This window comes from Gadus morhua, chromosome 6 (assembly GCF_902167405.1).
Source record: "Gadus morhua chromosome 6, gadMor3.0, whole genome shotgun sequence".
NCBI lineage: Eukaryota > Metazoa > Chordata > Actinopteri > Gadiformes > Gadidae > Gadus > Gadus morhua.
This window is the reverse complement of record NC_044053.1, coordinates 23,890,974-23,911,205: the sequence shown is the minus strand read 5'-3', so window position 1 is coordinate 23,911,205 and position 20,232 is coordinate 23,890,974. Positions and strand designations below refer to the sequence as shown.

General features: G+C 44.5%; 1 protein-coding gene across 3 annotated transcripts in view; it reads left to right on the top strand.

The window, feature by feature from the left end:
• Positions 1-20,232, top strand: part of gak (cyclin G associated kinase) — a 41,308-nt gene that overhangs the window by 773 nt on the left and 20,303 nt on the right. The window contains exons 2-13 of one of the 3 annotated variants that reach the window (XM_030358145.1): positions 6,474-6,535; positions 6,805-6,864; positions 6,963-7,077; positions 7,486-7,628; positions 8,886-9,011; positions 10,652-10,741; positions 11,389-11,524; positions 13,791-13,903; positions 15,695-15,773; positions 17,217-17,334; positions 17,806-17,814; positions 19,063-19,112. In XM_030358145.1, the coding sequence (XP_030214005.1) occupies positions 6,474-6,535; positions 6,805-6,864; positions 6,963-7,077; positions 7,486-7,628; positions 8,886-9,011; positions 10,652-10,741; positions 11,389-11,524; positions 13,791-13,903; positions 15,695-15,773; positions 17,217-17,334; positions 17,806-17,814; positions 19,063-19,112 (1,101 nt within the window). Of the gene's footprint in view, positions 1-6,473; positions 6,536-6,804; positions 6,865-6,962; positions 7,078-7,485; positions 7,629-8,885; positions 9,012-9,035; positions 9,296-10,651; positions 10,742-11,388; positions 11,525-13,790; positions 13,904-15,694; positions 15,774-17,216; positions 17,335-17,805; positions 17,815-19,062; positions 19,113-20,232 lie in introns of those variants that run through there. The other 2 variants (XM_030358146.1, XM_030358147.1) reach the window with 2 other exon arrangements.

The following is a 20,232-nucleotide window of genomic DNA, read 5'->3' as shown; positions in this document are numbered from 1 at the left end:
GAAAGACATGGCATGACTGTCATACAGGACGGCTCGCCAGCTTCATGGTATGTTTTTCTCTTTTCAACCTGTACGTCTCGTTTATGTTGGCTTAACAAAGTGATGTGAAAAAGATTATACCCTTTATGGATCGACGTGATGGGTTTGTCGTGGCTGCACCCCAAAATACGCTTACTATGGGACAACTTAAAAAGTCTTGTGAGTCCCAGCGATACGAGGGTTATTCGCATAGAACTTACATTATACCAAATCTATTTGGCCAGAACTTATCTGTCATGCTGTCTTCTCCAATTGCTTAAAGCTAACCACTGCACCAGCTGCAACCTTATGTGAAGCTGAACTATTCAATGGAGCTGTGCTGCTAGCCCCCATTTGGTCTGTCCCTTTGGTGGGAAACTGAGAGGAAAACATCAACATTGGATGTACGTCTTCTTGAGACTTTAGGCCCACCAGACATGGGCTATAACAAGTGGATCTGTTAAACCACTTATATCTATTGCAAATCATCAAAAAACACATATCGTCTTTGTAACCTAGAAAACAAAGAGCAACTACTAGGTTAAAACACTGTAAAGTTGTTTTTCCATAGATTCCCTGTAGTGTGTGGCTATGTTGTGCTTTGAAGGTTAACAGAGCGCAGTATTCAAGGAACTATGCCCACACAGGTCATTGATTTGCACTGAGTGTTTTGGAGGCAGCCAAGCCTCGACACAACGTGACCCTCAGCAGTTTTTGCCACAGACTTCCTACAGTAAAAAGCCAGTTAACGCTCTTTGTCCCTCAGTGGTGCTGATGTACATCATTGGACTCTCAATGATCCACATCCACTACTGCTCCTGCCTTGTGAAAATAAATATTTATAGTCAACCATAATACCAATATTTAAAATAAATTCAACACACAAAACACAACACACAACTGCTGAAGTGAACCACCTGTTTCAGCAGGGGGTTCACTATGAAATAAAGAGAAACGTGTTTTGTGCTGAGAGTTCTAGGAAGGAGGGGGACGTGCTTTCGGCTAGGGATGCACCGATATGAAAATTTTGACCGATACTGATATCCGATATTAAAATTGCTGTTACGGCCGATAACCGATATTTACCGATGTCGATATTGGTATAAAAACAAGTTTCTATGATGATTTTGTATACTGAAGAACATGTAAACACTGTGAATATGAAAAAGTTATTTCTTTCTTTATTTACCAAAACTTGGAAATACATTGTTTCTTCAACAAGTTACAGGGCATCCATAACAAACACAAGTTACTAACAGTGTTAGTTTTAGGCTACTTTTACAACTAGCATCTATGAAAAAGTTTTTTCATAACTTTTTATAACTTAAATCAAATTTGCCAATATTCATACAAAAAATGTTTCAAGTTTTAGTCAATTTCAACTAAAATCTGTGAAATAGGCTAAATCAAATATATCAAGGGAGGTTGGTTGTAGTCTTTTCACTCGGTTCTAGCCCTACTGTTGATCCGGAGAACCGAGCGAAAAGACTACAACCAAATATAAACATATCCGGTTCCGGTTTCCGTTTCAATGGGATTACGGAGCGCCAAATAAAACACAACAGAAACTGTATTTCGCTACGATAATGTATATAATGATTTGACACGGCATCCTCCGCGCATTATTTCGGCTTTGCAAGTACTGCATATTGCAATTCGAGTACCTTAATTTGAGACCGTAAAAAACATCCAAACCGCCGACATTGATTCTTTTCAGTTAAGGTGACAAACACTCCTGTACTGCCTCTCCGTGCGTCTCTGGCTGCGTCACTGACAATGTCACATGACCAAACAAGCTGCGCATGGGCAAAAAACACACACAACGGCAACTAGACTAGGAAATAAATATCGGCTGTTAATATCGGACCAGTTTTACTTATCGGGCCGATGCCGATATGTTAAAAATGACTAACATCGGCCGATAACGATAACACTGCCGATATATCGTGCATCCCTACTTTCGGCATGTTTACGTCGATACACGGCAATTTATCAGCGTTGCTGTTATGTATGAGCGTTACAACGATGGATGCTGCGAATGATATGCACCCCTCACCATGGCAACTGTTTTTATTTATGGTTGTCTAAAAAGCGATGTTGTACAGTGAAATGCGCCACACACTGTGGCGTTATCCTACAAGTGTCCGAGAAGCTTAACCCTCTCTCAGACGCGTTCATTGACCACTGGGCAGACAGAACCCAAAACATCCACACAGCACACACACGCCAGAGGCCCCTGTGGGGACACAGAAGGGCCCTGTGAAGGGGCCAATGTAGCATTCTGTTTGATGGTTTGAGCCATGGTCTCTTTTGTCCCTTGGCGAGTAGGGCAGTCCAAAGTGCTCTGAATGATAGAGTAGTGTTGACATCCCACCACGACTGTTGAATAGTGTCTTATGAATGGGTCGTTATCCAAGCGCTTTGATTCTCTGAACTAATGTAGCCCATTGTCACACACCGCCTGTGTCTCAACTCTGTGTCTCTCTCCTGGCTGGTACCCCAAACTTTATGACTCCTTCTGCTCTTCCCTGCTGCCCTCTTCTTTGTCCAGACAAACAGGTTCTCTTTTTGTTGATGTGCTGGCCCGCTCACAGAACACACTCAAGTAGCGATGGAGTGGGCCCCCCTCTACGGCGCATTACTGGGATCTTAGGGAAGAATTTAGGACTCATCGTACAATAACATCTGATGTTAGATCAGTCCATGCATTAGGATGTTTTTTAGCAAGTCCATGGAAATCCTTAATTTCGCCGATCTTGTGGACTGAGCACCAATTCAACGAACAGGACCAACTAATGTCGCACTGTCGCACAGGACATCCATGTTCATGTTTCAAATCTCTGTGTGTTACAAAGCGATTCTCCTATCTCCAGTTTGTTCCCCCCAAGGGGAGAGTTGGGCAGAGCATCACTTCCGGTAAGGCGTCATTTCCTGTCTAATGGGAGGGTCGTGGGTCTGTTAGTGGCCACTCTCCCCACCGCTCAAACCACAAACTTGCATTTAGACATCCTCAGATGCTTGGAAAACAGCATGATCTCCGATTTTCTGGTTTGGCAACTGTTCAACTGTTGCAGAGGAAAAGTCGTTTTATAATTACAAGGTGAAGGTTTGAGAGTTCTTGGAGCTGTCTGTTGCTGTGTCTCCATCCTCCCTGTTTTCATTAGTGTTTTCTTTTTTCAGACTTCATGCTTTATATGCGTTGTCTAAGATTGCAAGAGGCGGGATAAGTGCATCGGCTGTCACTCTAGTTTGTTTTGGTTTGACCACAGACAGCATGGAGGCAAAACAGGCAGAACTCATCGTGATCACCTTATATGTTGCTGCAACGATGCATCATATATTCCGTTGTATCCACAACATCCGATGCATCGGATGAGAGATCGGAGCATGAGTTGAAGACAAATAGAAGAAACGAGGAAGAAGAAATGCGTCGCAAACGTCTGCGTTACCGGAGAAAGGGAGCACTTTTGCTGTTTAACCTGCATCAACGGCAGGGAAGGATCTGGGAAGGCCGGGACCCTATCATTTTCAACTGTTGTAAATAATAAAAAAAACATTTTCTATATGCGTGCAGCTCTGTGTGTGTGTGTGTGTGTGTGTGTGTGTGTGTGTGTGTGTGTGTGTGTGTGTGTGTGTGTGTGTGTGTGTGTGTGTGTGTGTGTGTGTGTGTGTATATACACTGCTCAAAAAAATAAAGGGAACACTAAGAAATGCCACCCCACACCATTACGGACCCACCGTCAAACCGGTCATGCTGGAGGATGTAGCAGGCCCTAGAACGTTCTCCACGGCGTCTCCAGACTCTGTCGCGTCTGTCACATGTGCTCAGTGTGAACCTGCTTTCATCTGTGAAGAGCACAGGGCGCCAGTGGCGAATTTGCCAATCTTGGTGTTCTCTGGCAAATGCCAAACGTCCTGCACGGTGTTGGGCTGTAAGCACAACCCCCACCTGTGGACGTCGGGCCCTCATACCACCCTCATGGAGTCTGTTTCTCACCGTTTGAGCAGACACATGCACATTTGTGGCCTGCTGGAGGTCATTTTGCAGGGCTCTGGCAGTGCTCCTCCTGTTCCTCCTTGCACAAAGGTGGAGGTAGCGGTCCTGCTGCTGGGTTGTTGCCCTCCTACGGCCTCCTCCACGTCTCCTGATGTACTGGCCTGTCTCCTGGTAGCGCCTCCATGCTCTGGACACTACGCTGACAGACACAGCAAACCTTCTTGCCACAGCTCGTATTGATGTGCCATCCTGGATGAGCTGCACTATCTGAGCCACTTGTGTGGGTTGTAGACTCCGTCTCATGCTACCACTAGAGTGAAAGCACCGCCAGCATTCAAAAGTGACCAAAACATCAGCTAGAAAGCATAGGAACTGAGAAGTGGTCTGTGGTCACCACCTGCAGAACCACTCCTTTATTGGGGGTGTCTTGCTAATTGCCTATCATTTCCACCTGTTTATTCCAGTTGCACAACAGCATGTGAAATTGATTGTCAATCAGTGTTGCTTCCTAAGTGGACAGTTTGATTTCACAGAAGTGTGATTGACTTGGAGTTACATTGTGTTGTTTAAGTGTTCCCTTTATTTTTTTGAGCAGTTTATATTATTTTTTAATCAGCTTTTAGTGAGCGCTCCGAGAATATCTATCCTGATGGATTTCCATGCCCGCTTCTGTATGAGATGAGGGCATCCCTTCCTGTATTGTTTTGGGGAATCCATATTGAGTGTCAAATCACAGATGTGTGTATGCAACTCTTCTTTTTGGCGAAGAACCGTGAGAGGAAGGGAGCAGAGAGAGTTGTTTATTTTCAAAATACTGCTACCTTCAGCTCCTTATCCCTTTTTAAGTCTCGAATCGTACTCACAGCACCTTTTTAGATGGAAAATGATAGTTTGTCTATTGTGTTTTGTGGAGGACATGTAGCTGTCCAGCAGTGTTTCCCACAGAAATTTTGGAGACTATGGGGGGGGGGGTATGGAGCGATTGTTGACGGGGGGGGGTGTGTGTATGTGGCGATTTTTTTTTTCCCAATGAGAGCGACACGAACTTCGTCTGAGAGAAAAAAAAAAAAAAAAAAAAAAATTATAATAATAATAATAATTCATGTGCACGCTGAGACTATGGCGGCCGAAATTAGACTATGGCGGGCGCCATAGTCTCGTCAATGTGTGGGAAACACTGTGTCCAGCATAGTACTTGTATCACTTGCCCCGACAAAAGCGTGGTCTCCTCTTTGACAAGGCCTGGCACCACCCAGCCCTCTCTAGCGGCTGCTGTGGCAGTTGAGCACTCTGTAGATGGAAGTGCTTTTAAGCAGGCAATGAAATCCCACCATGAGTCCAGTACTCTCTGAATGTCGTGTGACCAATGGCATGACCAAAGTTCCGGCCCTCCCTTTTCAACGAGTCGCCCATGGACCTAAAAGAAAGGCATTAAAGAAAGGACAGCGGACTAAAACATTGCCGCCCATTCATCCCTATGAAAACTATGAAATGGCGCAGGGCAACATCAAGGAGAGATTTGCTTCCGCATCATGGAGGTCTCAAGCCACGCCCTAGTGCATGACGTGCCGGATGCAGAAATACTAGCATTGTTAGCATTGTAGCATCATAAGCGAGAGGTCTGAGCGAGCACAGTTGCATTGTTTGTAGACCATGGAAGTTAGTAACCCTCCCGATGATTCTCTATATGTGATCTTTAAACTACACTCCTCCTGCCATCTGGGCAACAAGTATTATTTAACAATTAGTATTATTTTAGATTAGTTTATTTTAGATTAGTTTATTTTAGATTATTAAGAAAAACACCTTGTATAGAAATTTCATTTTTGTATTTTAAAACACAAATCATAATTAACACTCGAGACTAACACGGGATGTTAACGGAGCCGTGCACTGAGCCCTCTCGGATGCCTGGCCGAAACATTTGTTTCACTATGACTCCTTTCAGCTGGCCACCCCTCCTTCTCCTGCAAACAACGGCTAATAAAACGCTTGAGGCGGCGTTTTGAAAAGAGAAAACTTAAATTTTATTAGTACATGATATAAAGAAAATTATGAGCCTTTGATTGATATCCAGACATTTTTTGTGGAGACACATTCATGTTCCCTACTTGTATTGGAGTGAATGGCATTATCTACTTCCAGACCTCCATGAATTGAGGGACCCGTCCACAGCCCGCTAAAACACCTGCAATACCAGGCTTGGCCGCTGAGCACTGATGGGTTTCGGAAATATGCACTGCTCCTGGGGGCTTGGTCTCGCCACCCGCCCCACGTGAGCCTACCCACAATCCCTTGCCCCAGGCGTTACCGTTTCCACATGTCCAATCCAAAGTGAATGGGAGGCGAGGGCTGCGGGGCCAGGCGTTTAGTGTGGGGCTGGACCCTGAGACATGTGGGCCCACCTCTGTGTTATGTGATGTTCATCGCTCTTCCTCTCCCTCATGTTTGACCCCAGGCGGATTCGCCTTTGTTTACGAAGCCCAGGACATCAGCAATGGGAAAGACTACGCCCTCAAGGTGAGTCGCCGAACTGCGTTTCCCAGCATGCATTAATTATACCATATTAGCTGATATTTTTGACTAACTTCCCAAGTATATAATGTTGATGGCTAGTGTATTCCTTCACTGACCTTATCATTAATATAATCAATCATTCCAACTGTAAACTTATTCTTTCAGCAGAATTGGATTTGTTCGCTTGTGATCGTTTGTTAATATTCAGATTAATGTTTATATACATAATACAAATGATTGTGTGTGTGTTGTTTTCTCTCATATGACAACAGAGGCTGCTGTCCAATGAGGAAGAGAAGAACAAGGACATCATCCAGGAAGTCTGCTTCATGGTAACCTTTACTGTCGACTTGCTGATATCAGGTCATCAGCAGCATTAGTATTTTTGCAGTAGCCTTTTCTTTGTGTTCCTTGACGTGTGGTTGTGTAGAAAAAGCTTTCGGGTCACCCCAACGTGGTCCAGTTCTGCTCAGCAGCCTCCATCAGCAAGGAGGAGTCTGACACAGGCCAGGCAGAGTTCCTCATTCTCACCGAGCTCTGCAAAGGTATGCCTCTAGAACCTCCGTCCAGCTAATCAACGTAGAAGCTTTCTAGAAATGTTCAAGAAGATTTGGAACCATAACCCAAAATAGGACAAACTTGCTAATTGGATCAACCACACCGTTGCAGTACTGCTGTCCGCAGCCCCCATAAGCCAAGTCACAGCGGTTTGCCATGAGTTGTCCTGTCAGCTTCCTCCCTGTGCAACATAGACTTCCTGTCCCACTTCCTGTTGAAAGACATCCGACTGGTCAAAAACGCGTGACTTCCTCTCACTATTGCCAGCGCATAAATGTTCAAAGAGTATTGACCGATGTAGACTATAAATAAAGTGGCAGAGGGGGGATGGATGGCTCTATCAATCTGCCTGCCGGTCGATATATCTGCGGTATAATTTTGGCTTGCTCCTTCAGGTCAGCTGGTGGACTTTGTGAAACGAGTGGAGCAGCGAGCGGCCATGTCCTGTGACACAGTGCTGAAGATCTTCTACCAGACCTGCCGTGGCGTGCAGCACATGCACAAACAGAAGCCCACTATCATACACAGAGACCTCAAGGTGGGTGGCACCCCTGATGGAGTCCTACCGCAGCACGGGGGCTGAACTTGTGCAACCGCCCTGGTCCGGCCGGGTCACCGTCACGCTCTCGCCTTCTGTTTCTCTCGGAGTTCGAGCCACTTTTAAGCCTCTCCCAAAATAGACTAAGTAACGATGTTTAACGATGGACAGATATTTTTCGCGGAAGGCTTTTCTCAAAGGACGATATGTTAGTGCTTTACTTCCGACCGGTTCCGGCGAAAGTGAAGAGCATCACTTAGGTATTTAATGTGATTCGCTGGAGGCTTTTGAACAACGTGAGGCAGCGTGCATTTGTGGAAATCGATCGCTGCTTGGCTAAGACCAGACGGATATTCACTGCGGATTGTAACCTGATATCTGGATGGTTTGTGGGTTGACCATTCGATCGCCAATGTGTCGTCTGAGATCATTTATGGGATAGGATGAAATTAATTAAAAAACATGGGAGGGGATATGGATGGTGTCTGTTCCCATAAAGTTGACATGGGGCTGAGGATTTCCACAGTTGGAAAGCGTCACATTGGACTAGTCCTGTTTGACCCGGTTTCAACCTGTCCCTCTGCTATCGGAGAAGGCAGTGAGAGAGAGCTCTTCCTGTGTTTTGAAGCTGACCAAGCATTGTTTGGGGCAGGGGTTGTCATGGCAACGGAGGCCTTTCAACCAAGCCAAAGGAAAGGAGTGAGAAGGAAGATGAGAAACGCGGGGGGGGGGGGGGGGGCCTGGCACCACCTGGGCTGAGTCATCGGCGGTGTGCACGTTTGATTCTACAGCACTGTGTTTGCTCAGGGCCCATTGGGAGCACACTGGTATCAGTGTTGACCGCACTCTGACCCTTATGCCCTCAAACAAGCAGGAAAAAACTGGCCAAAGGAAAATAATACAATCTTAAGAAGGGCTCCGTGAGAGGCTCACCCCCTGAGCATGGCTGTGAATGTAATAGAATAAGAAGTGTGGCTAACTGCAATCGATGCCAATGTTTGGCCCTGCATGTATGGGTGTAAAGTCAACCATGTGATTGGTTGGGAGGTGTTCCCATGACAACACAGCGCTACCCTTTTTAAAGCAGCCAGGATTTTTGTCAACAAATTGTTTGGCCAACAAATTATAGCGCTGTGTGTGTGTGTGTGTGTGTGTGTGTGTGTGTGTGTGTGTGTGTGTGTGTGTGTGTGTGTGTGTGTGTGTGTGTGTGTGTGTGTGTGTGTGTGTGTGTGTGTGTGTGTGTGTGTGTGTTCACAGATCGAGAACTTGTTGATTAGTAACCAGGGCACTGTCAAGCTGTGTGACTTTGGCAGCGCAACCACCCTGGCACATTACCCCGACTACAGCTGGTCAGCACAGAAGAGGTCCATGGTGGAGGACGAGGTACACACGCACACGCACACACAATTTGAAGGGAAACAAATGGCTGAATGGAATGGTCCACACGGAGAGATCTGTCTTATGATGTTGCAATTACGGTTGTTTACCAAACATTCATATTGTATATGTATTTTATGTAAATCCTCCTTGTAAAAAAAGAGTGTATTTTCTACATAAACAACATATTTCATTGTGATTCTGTGGAAATGTGTCAGGAAGTGTTACCAGGGGCATAGCCAGGAACTCCGGGCCTCATGAAAGGACATTTGTAAGGGCCCCTAGATATGGTGCGTAGCATAATATTGTTTTTGCTATTACTTATATGTATTAAAAGTATATTAAAATAAATTTATTTCTCTACATTTAATTGTCCTATCTGGGACATAGCTGCTTACAGCTGGCACTGCTATATTTATGTTTTTATTTTATTTACGTTTACCTTCACTAGTTTCTCCTGTATCCGCAGAGAGAATATCCCAAAAAGACTTATAGCATTGAAGAGTATATTTAACTCTATATCCTCACAACAAATATGCTATAGTGATCTATATCGTAAGTATCAATATAGAATATTACATATAACATATAATATATATATTTAGTTGTTAAGACCTGATTGCCAAATAACAATGAAGCATGCTAATTACAGTTATAATAGACAGAAACATATTGGCTGCACCTAATCTAGTCCTATATCCTTTTGGGTCTCACTACAGTAATCAGAAGGGTTGGGAGCTTTAATATTAAAGGGGTGTAATAAGCCATTACGAGCCGGGTTAAAAATTATTCCTGTGTTTAAGTGACATCGCAATTTAGGGTTAGGGTTACCCGTCCTAGATGTACCTATTTTTTGTTAAAGTCAACATTTGTTAAAGTCCACTGGGTAGGCTGGTATACTGATCTATCAGCATGCATCTAGGTTGATAGGCCACCTTGTGATGTCACTAAAACACAGGAAAAGGTAGATTTCCAAACGGCTTGTTATGGCTTATAACAAGCCGGATCTCACAACTGGTGGCATGATGTCACCCCATTTAACATATTGTATTTCTCTTTTTGAATATGTTAGGATATAATGCCCAGGGCCCTGTCTAGCTCCCATTGAAATGTCATCAGCACGCCGCCGAGTGTGACACATCCACTTAGCGTTGTGCGGTCGTCTTGGGGTCTAGCCTTTCTGTCTTGTTACTGTCATTAATTTTCTGCCACCCCAACATCTCCATCAAGAAACAAACCAGAGGAGGCTGATTGAATTAACAGTTACCAGTCTCAGGAAACTGTACTTCATAATGCCAATTACTTACACACACACACACAGTCGCACACAGAGATGCACAGTCTCACACAGAGCCGTCAATTAACCCTGGTTACCGTCTGTGTCCATGGCAACCCTATTAGATGTTCAGTACTAACTAGAGCCCGACGGAGGATTTTTAAGGCCGATACGATACAAATATTTTGTAATATACAAAATAATATTATAATAATATTGTAATAATTATCGTTGAATCTCTTTTCTTTCACTTTGTGTGTGTGTGTGTGTGTGTGTGTGTGTGTGTGTGTGTGTGTGTGTGTGTGTGTGTGTGTGTGTGTGTGTGTGTGTGTGTGTGTGTGTGTGTGTGTGTGTGTGTGTGTGTGTGTAGATCACAAGGAACACCACTCCAGCCTACAGGACACCAGAGATGATTGATCTGTACTCCAACTTCCCCATCAACGACAAACAGGACATCTGGGTCAGAACCCCTCACTCTCTATTGATCAGTGTCTCAAACCGCTACCGGGTTGTGCACCTTGGTCCGCCAGGCCGTGCAAACAGGCCGTGCAATAAATATAAATAAAATAATAAAGAAGGGTCAACTTCTGTGAAAATGTTTCCAATGGAGGCCTTGTCCAAAGTACAAAGTATTTTGGGAACCCCTGCTATGGACCACGAACAAAACGTAGCATCAACACCATTACAGCATCATGCTGGTATAGAATAAGAGCTGGATGGGGGAGCATAATCAAGAGGCAGAGAATTTGTATGTTAGGCCTTAAACTGATTATTAAGAATCTTATTGGGTTCATGCAATGAACTGTCAATTAGTGTTCCTTGACATGTGCCAGGCCCATATACAAATACTGCCATTGGTTTGGACCTTGAAACCAAGCCTATGTCATTTTTCTGAATCCTAGACAACTTAAACCAAACTTATGGTTTCCGGTTTTCTTATTTTGCAGACTGCAATAGTTTCCCGAACAATCTTATGACGCAGTATTCTCTTAAATTTGGAAAAAGTCAAACATGAGGGTCCCCCTTTAAGTAGAGCGTTCTTTGCTTTCAATTATCTGTCTCTGTCTATAAGGTTGCGTCCCAACCCCTCTGCTCCTCTCTCGGCAGGCCCTGGGCTGCATCCTCTACCTGCTCTGCTTCAAGCAGCACCCGTTCGAGGAGGGGGCCAAGCTGCAGATTGTCAACGGCAAATACGCCATTCCTCAGAATGACCTCAAGTACCCCGTCTACCACGAGCTCATCCGTAAGTAGGCTTGCTCTTAGGGATGTCCGATATTGGCTTTTTTGCCGATATCCGATATGCGATATTGTCCAACTCTAAATTTTTCTTCTCAGCCGATACCAATGTCGATATTTGGGTTATTTATTTTTCCTCAAACCTAATTTAGGTAACATTACATATCTCCTGTTGTGGAATTAACACAACATGCTTAATGTTATTGTGATGCCCCACTGGATGCATTCTTGAATGTAACAAGGCTTTCCAAATGTTAACATTGTCTGTGCAAAATAAGAAAAATACTTCAACTTAATTTAAGGGAAAAGTGCCATGTTTATTTTTATTTTTTTAATGGTCTCAGACAACAGTTTGGATTACACTCTCCCTGAGATAATCTTGACAATGCCCACAACAAATAGGGCAAACTTGACTTCACAAATGATAAAACATTGTACCTGAACAACTATGTGCAACATAGCAGTATGTTTCTTTAACTAAAACTCAATAACCTTAATTGAATAAATGCACAAATATGAGTCAATTACAATGTGCACTGTACTGCACAATTTTGAAAACATTTATTTGAGCTATAAATAAAAAAAAAAAAAAAAAAAAAAAAAAAAAAAATTGGTTTTAAGGCAAAAAAAATCCGATACCGATATTGACCGATATTACATTTTTATGCTAATATCGGGCCGATAATATCGGTGGGCCGATAATATCGGACATCTCTACTTGCTCTCAGTCTCGCTCTCACTCTCGCCGCTCTCGCTCTCTCCGTCTCTTGCAGTCTGTCGCTCTCTTAATTAATTTCTCTCTGTTTCGTTGCCCTGTAGTTTGTCCCACTGAATTTCTAATGAGGGCCAGAGGGGTAAAAGAAACAATACAAAATGGCTCGAAAAATGACTTCCATATCATAAACTGGGAACTGTAGGTAATGTCAAATGAGTTAAATCTGACAAGTTGAAAGGTTTGACATGATGACTATATTACCTCACACCAGTGTTTCCCACACATTGACAAGGCTGTGGCGCACCGACATAGTCTAATTTTGGCTGCTATAGTTTCAATATCAATAAAAACTCCACATATCTGTGTTACTTTGTTTGAGTTAATCCCAGCAGTCTGTATTAACTGCAGCTCTCTGTAAAGCTGGTTCAGACTACACGATTTCAGCCCGATTTTGCCCCGATTCGTTCGTTTCAGATAAATTTGCGAGTCGTTTGCCTAGATGATTTTGAAAAGTTGGCGACGAGATGTGGTCTTGTAATGTGACATGCTTGCGATCTGCAACGTTTTTTTTTGTCTGGGACGTTCTCAAACCCCACGACGAAAAGTTTGGCATGCCAGAAATTTTGGCGGAATCGCAATGACGTATCCATTGTAGACATGGAGGGAACCCCGCCACCAGTTGTGCGAGGGAATCCCACGAACAGCTGGAGCTCACAGGCAGTGTTTACTAACTAGCAAAGAACTAACTAGTAAAGTCAAGACTAGTAGAGATGCCCGGTTGGCGGTCATAACCGCGGACACCATGGATAACCCACGGGTTAGGTGGATTGCGTGAAAAAAGTAATACTTGGAGGAATTGCGGGCGGGTCGCGGTTGAAATAAATAAATGATATGTAGGTTAACATATTGACAAGACAAACGGCAAACTGACATATTTGACATCCTGCTTCTGAAATGCGCTAACGTCTCCGCCCAGCGCTCGTCCGCTGGTTTTCCATAAGCATTCCACTGTGCAATCATCCCTGCTGCGTGAGCCCTCACACACATTGTTGAAATCATTTGCTGGATGCTTTATTCTTTCTATGTGGCTTTAAGTTAATGATCGGGCTATAATAAGACCACGTTGGCTATGTAATCGCTGACAACAGGGGACATTTCATAGTGGTTGAACAATTTAGCGTGCCGACAGGCTTTTGTCAGGACGCGGAATATGCAACTCAAAATCGGGACTGTCCCTGCAAAACCTTGGACAGTCGCTTTGGTCACCCTAATGATGATCGGGCGGGTATCAATTGTTGAAAAAAACATTGCTTCGGGTGGATATTGATATTAGGCAGCGGATCCATTGTTATTTACACTTTGTTGCTGCGTTGTTGTTGCGTGTATCGTGAACGATGCAAAGAAAAGTTTCTAGAACATAGCACCCTCGAATCTTGTAGTTGTGGCCAGTCTTCCGAAGAGCCCAAAACTTGCTATTTAAGGGTGTTTCAGTCAACTACAGGTGGTCTGTATAGCCTGACCTAGAGGGAAGACCCACTTTCTGTCCTCTCTGTCCCAGGGTCCATGCTCAAGGTCAACCCCGAGGAGCGTCTTTCCATCACAGAGCTGGTCAACCAGCTCCAGGAGATAGCAGCGGCCCGCAACGTCAACGCCCGCTCCCCGATCACAGAGGTGTGTGTGTGTGTGTGTGTGTGTGTGTGTGTGTGTGTGTGTGTGTGTGTGTGTGTGTGTGTGTGTGTGTGTGTGTGTGTGTGTGTGTGTGTGTGTGTGTGTGTGTGTGTGTGTGTGAGAGACAGTATAAAGGGGGCTCTATTCTCCCTCCTGCTGTCCTCAGATGCCTCCGTCTCTTTAAAAAACAGGAAGAGAGAGAGGGTCATTGAAGCAGAGGGACAGGGTGATGGAAGTAGATAGATAGCGTAAGGAAGAGAAGGAGAGGGAGAGTGAAGTGGAATGGCTCAAACGTGGTCCAACGTTGACATGGATGGATCTGAAATAACGGCAGTTTCGCCTTAGGCCCTGCTTTGGTTTGTCACTGGCTCCTATCACCCCCCCTGTTCATCAGTCCTTGTCATCCTAAAAACTTTGCTCATGTTGTGAAACCTTTGAAACTTGAAAATCTGGTTCTGTTCCAGGCGTTCACTCTTGGTATGTAAGCACTCTGAGGGAGGTATCCAAAGAGAGAAAGGTGAGAGAGAGAGCGAGAGAGAGAGAGAGAGAAATACGAGACAACATAAATGGATACAAGAGAGAGAGAGTGGCAAAGAGAGAGAGAGAGGATTAGAGACATGGAGAGAGACCCTTCTGGAGATGAAGCGAAATAAGTGCAATGATGTCCTCATTGCTAATTAAGATATCTTTATCCAAATCAAATCTCACTGCATAAAATGTAGTGGCAGCCGACCTACTATTAAGGGTCCTCGTCTCTATTGTCTCCCTTTGTCCGCTCTGCTCCACCCAAACCCTGCCTGTCTTATATGATGGGCCATCTCCATACATTCTGGCCCTGATGTGATCAGATGGCTCACAGTACCACCACCACCACTAGAGGTAGGATGAGCGGGGTCAGTCTGCCTCCGTGCACCTAAAGCTGTTCAGATGCTTATCTCTGGACGTCGAGCGGGCGGTCGGGGGATCGGTTCCCAGGTGCTGATCTGGGTTTAGAAGGAGTTTCTGCTGTTTCCCTCTCAGCTGTCATGGAGATTAGGCTCCTCCCCTCTCTATCTCTCTCTCACTCTTACTCTCTCCCTCTCTCTTTCTCTAACTCTGTATCGCTCTCTCCCTCTCTGATGAGGGGCATTGTGGCACATCTCTTGCCGACGCAGATGTCCATGCTCGTATGAAGTGGAGAGATAGGATCTGGTCTGGCTAAAGAGGAAGGGGAGAGAGTGAAACAGAAGACTGGTTTCTGAACCGCCTGCCCAACACCAGAGGAGCTTTGACCGCTTTCTGTTGTTCAACCTCAACCTGGCCTTCTATAAGGAACGTTTTTCTTTTTAATAGAATGCCGAATCTTCCTCTCATCATTTGCAGGGATGTGAATGTTTTCCTTCCCCTGTCTTCACTGTGTCGGATGACTTCGTCCTACTAAACCCTCCTCCACACGCCCTTCCTTTGGATCATTTAGCCTTGATTGGACTGAAAATAGCCATGTATTGTCCTTTAAAAATAGGAGGGTCTAAATATGTTTTTTGACTAAAAAACAAAAACAAAAATCTCCTGTCTTTGGGACCCGGGACGCCCCCCCATTGCTTCAGCGCCTCACCTCCCTTCCCCGGCCCGTCCGTCCGTCCGTCCCCCGTCCGTCCGTCCGTCCGTCCCCCGGAGTATCTCCCGCCTTATGTTAGCCTGGTTTAGCTGACCCGTCGCTCCTCATCGCTCTGCATGACCTGCCGCTCCACCATGAGCGTGCTGGGTGCATACCACTGCTGGCGGCCGCTGTTTGATGGTTATGAATGTCTGCAGCTGATGGAGCAGAACGGAGGCTTCGGGAACAACGGAGCACCCCCACCCACGCAGATCCACAACCTGCAGAACAACGCAGGTAAACCCCCGCCGTGTGTGTGTGTGTGTGTGTGTGTGTGTGTGTGTGTGTGTGTGTGTGTGTGTGTGTGTGTGTGTGTGTGTGTGTGTGTGTGTGTGTGTGTGTGTGTGTGTGTGTGTGTGTGTGTGTGTGTGTGTGCCGATGAGTTTGTGTGCGTGCGCGCTGATGAGTTTGAGTGTGATGTGTTTTGATCGTTCGTCTGAACCTGTGCAGAGTTGTTGTCGACTCAATCTGTGGAGGCCAAATCTGAGGTGCTTTTTGGCAAGGCATTAATCACGTTTCATCGGCTCCTGTGGGCGATTCACCACCAGGTCATTTCTGATTAGGTCTAATGGCCTTCAATGAAAATGCCTAATGACTTGAATGTGTGCACATACACCGCTCACAGGAAGCCATGGAATTAGTAATATAGTGGGACCACCACAGTCCCAGAGTGTACGCACCCGCAAATAAATGTCAAGATTTATCTAAGTCTGATAGGTGGCATTGTGGGTAGCCACAGCCCCAAATAATTGGGTTTTCTCTGAATAAGATGGCATAAAAGATAAATATTACTACTAATGCTGGTAAAAAAAAAAAAGTTAACCACCAGAAGCAAGCTGGGCAGTGCCTATGGGCGTAGCGTTGGTGTGCGTCATGACACTACAGAGTGACGCGTGCACACAAAGCTAAGCAGCCGCTGGCAGCGGTGCAGGTGGAGTCACAAGCATCGGGCTAAAGCTCTCCCCCAATACGAGCGCTGTTGTAACTTGTCTTTAGAACCTTTCCACGGTGCCATCTCCAGCGTTGAAGAACTACAAACTAGTTAACAAACTAGTTCATAATTCGTTCATAATTTCTTCAATTTTTTTGATTAAAAGATGAATTGATGGATCGCAAAGATATTCGATAAGTGACCGACCTGTCAACTTTGAAAGAAAATTTTAGTTGCAGCCCCAGTGCTGAATGGAAGGGGTTAATGTACTCCCGAGAGGGGCACGTCCCTGTGATCTAAATCAGCGAGCCGTGACAAACGTGTTCTCGTTCATTTAACTGATCATCATCAACTTGTGATTGGCCTCGTGAAATATATGTCGGGATGGGAATGCATGCAGTTTGTTTTGTTTTGTTACAACATTTCACACACACACACCCACACACTCACGCTCACAATCACACCGCGCTAACACACGCACGCAACCACTTGTTGACTAAGGGGATTGCTGCTTGGTTGCGCTGCCATCTGTTGATGGCAGATTGTGTTTATCACTCTCTCATGACTGTTGCACATTGCACTATTAAAAACTCTAAAACAAATGGTATATTGTTATCAATAAATTTCCCTTTCCAAAAGTAGGATTTCTCTAAATTGATATTTGTTATGCATTGGGATAAAATAAAATCATTTAGGTTTCTTGAATTGTTATTGAAAGTTTTTTTTTTTTTTTTTTTTCGTAATGCTAGGCGTGTATGATCCTGACCAATCAGCGAGTGGCTTCCTGGACATTCTAAAGGGCGGGACAGAACGCTTCTTGACCAACATCAAAGACACGTCCTCTAAGGTCATCCAATCAGTTGCCAGGTGAGTTACAGCGGTGACTCGGCTCCTCCTTCTCTTTCAGTTCAGCCTCTCGCTCCACCATCAAAAGTATTCTTCCATGTTATTCCACCAAGGAATTCACCGGATTTTGTCTTCAAGAGAAATCCCAAATGTGGCTCATGGCAATGCCAAACACTGTGTCTTGGTCCGTCTAGCTGTTTGCTAACGGACTGCAAGCGTGGTTGCAATGCCATATATGGGCTGTGAATTCCACGTCTTTTTTAACTAAGACCATATGTTCATGGCCAGGCACAGAGTGGCCTTTGTGCTCTGGTCCCCCCCCCCCCCTTTTGTTATATCCCTCCACGGTGGCATCGTTCACGGTTTCATCTCGGTCATCCATCTGTGCTATTGTTTTGCTTGTTCTTCTTGTTTTGTTTTATTTTGTCGTTTGTTGTTCTCTGACCCCCCCCCCCCCCTCTCGCACCCCATCGCTCATGGCCCGTCACCTAGCAACCCAAGGTAAATATGGGTGACTGCTGCGGAGCACCCCGTGTGTGTGTGTGTGTGTGTTCGAGAGTCAATAATACTTCATGTTGTGTCCCATCAGCACCGCTTGTTGGTTCCTAACCGTTGTCGAATCGACCAATCAGTGAACAGACTCACAAGAGGGCATTTGTTCCCCATGAACACATTAACCAGAGTGAATGGAAGGGATGAGTTCTGAATGAATCCTGAAGTCTAGACTAGATGTCAATCCCCACCCCCCTACCGTTTCACCGGCACCCTTCCCTAACCATCACTCATACCATCAGCATCACCTCATGGATGAACTTAGAAGAACAGCAACGGCAAGAAACCTAGTTCTTTATTTAAAGAAAGAAGGCTTTATCCCTGGATCAATGGAAGTATCTCCATCGTTGAGTTGTATTGGTTAATGGAGTTTTGGTTAATGGATAGATCGTTTTCAATTGTAATCACGGTGTCTTTATAGGTGGTTATTAGGCTCTGAGGTCAACGTTGGTCCAACCAAGAGCATCAGTATATTATGAGGGTTGACTTAGGTAGAGTTTGAAGGTATAGACTCAAATTTGATTATGTTTTACATTTGGCATCTCAATGGACTGACTGTTGTCCGTTCAATGTTCCCAGTCGTATACACGAGACACCCACTTACTGCCACCCTCATGCATTTTGCACGTCTCAATTAACACAAAATGTTAATTTGCAATGCATAACAAGTCCATTAATTGTGTGTGTCCGCTCATGCATTAATTTCGCATTTCATGGAGAGGTGGATTTAACTACTAAATCTAATACAGACTCAAGAACACGGTGAAACCGTTCCTGGCTTCTCCAAACTGTTTGGCATGTGAGTGATCTCGGCTAAACTTTTGGGATCGGATCTCTGGGGTTTCATATTACATTATTCCTTTAATATCACTCATCTTGTACATCTCTACTGTGTAATGTCTGCACCACTACACAATGTAAACACAACAGCTTAAGCAATCAGTCATTCCGTAGTAAATTCTATAATCCGCTGGAACAAGGGATTCGATCACATATCGCGCCTGTTTGCGGTTGAGCCTCGGGTGTTGAATCAGCCTCCCTGAGATCCGATCCCAGATCTGAAAGCGAGTGTGACCGAGGCCTTTGAATCGATTCCCTGTGTGTGTCTGTTTGTTCTGCCGGTTCTAGACCCCCCTCCGGCCTGCTAAGCTCTATTCATCAGGTTATTTACAGCTGTTGTTTCTATTTGCTTCCCAGCTACGCCAAAGGAGACCTGGACATATCCTACATCACCTCCAGAATAGCAGGTAGGACTCCATCAGTAGGGCCCTATGATTTCCGCGATAACGAAAACGCGGACGGAATCACGGAATCGGACAATAAAAACGGAATCAATCTACTGTTAATTTATTTATTTATTTTTTTTTATACAGGAAAGTATTAAAAGTAACAAAGTTACAATTTAAAACGGGCCTGTCTCAGTAAAATAACTGATTTCCACCAGGTTCCTGTTCTGCAGCACATAACATGTAACAGGGACAAGGCACATCACACGTCACATTTACAATATGCAGCGGAATGCAGCGGAATTCGCCATTATTTTGGTGAAATTCAGTTTCGAGGGAAAAGGGAAACAACACAGGTGACATTAACATCACTGAATATTTAGCAGTCACTCACACAAAAATGTAAAAAAAAATCCCCGGTCCACCACTCCAGCCTAGGTGGCGGGAATGCAAACAATAGGTCCCGCTCCCGCTCCTAACAAGTAGCCGAAGAAGAAGTTGAAGCGCCCGTAATTCGGTTCTAACCCCCAAATTCAGAGCCGAACAATATCCAAAACACTTCTATCACTCAGGTGATCAGCTGTTTTGTAGAATATGTCAACATACTATCGATTGGAAACGCAAAGATACGTGCGATGACCACTTGAAGTCCAAAATCCATATAAAAAACAATGAATACCGTAGCCAGGGCACGCCTTTTCAAACCACAATTTGAGTTTATAAAAAGAGTTTATAAGCACTTTATTATTTATGTCATGTTGTTTTTATTTGAAGCACTAAAAACAGTGCAATGTTGGGATGTTTTAATAAATGTAGCCTTCTATCTGATTAAATTGTAAGAATTTTATTCGTTCGCACTTATTTGACATTCGTTTTGATGATTTCAATTGCTTATAGTGTAAAAACGGAATTTGGAAAAAAATAAAACAGAATTTGGAAAAAAATAAAACGGATTTCATAGGGCCCTACATCAGGGGTTAAGGATAATAATGAGGGATGATTCGATAGGATTGCTGATCCCAGTTCCAGTGTAAAAGAGCTTCGCTGGCCACATTATACAACATCCCATAACCCCAATCCCTCTTAAGCACAAGGAGAAACTCCTCGAAAGCCAGAGGTTGAAACCTGGAGAAGGAACACC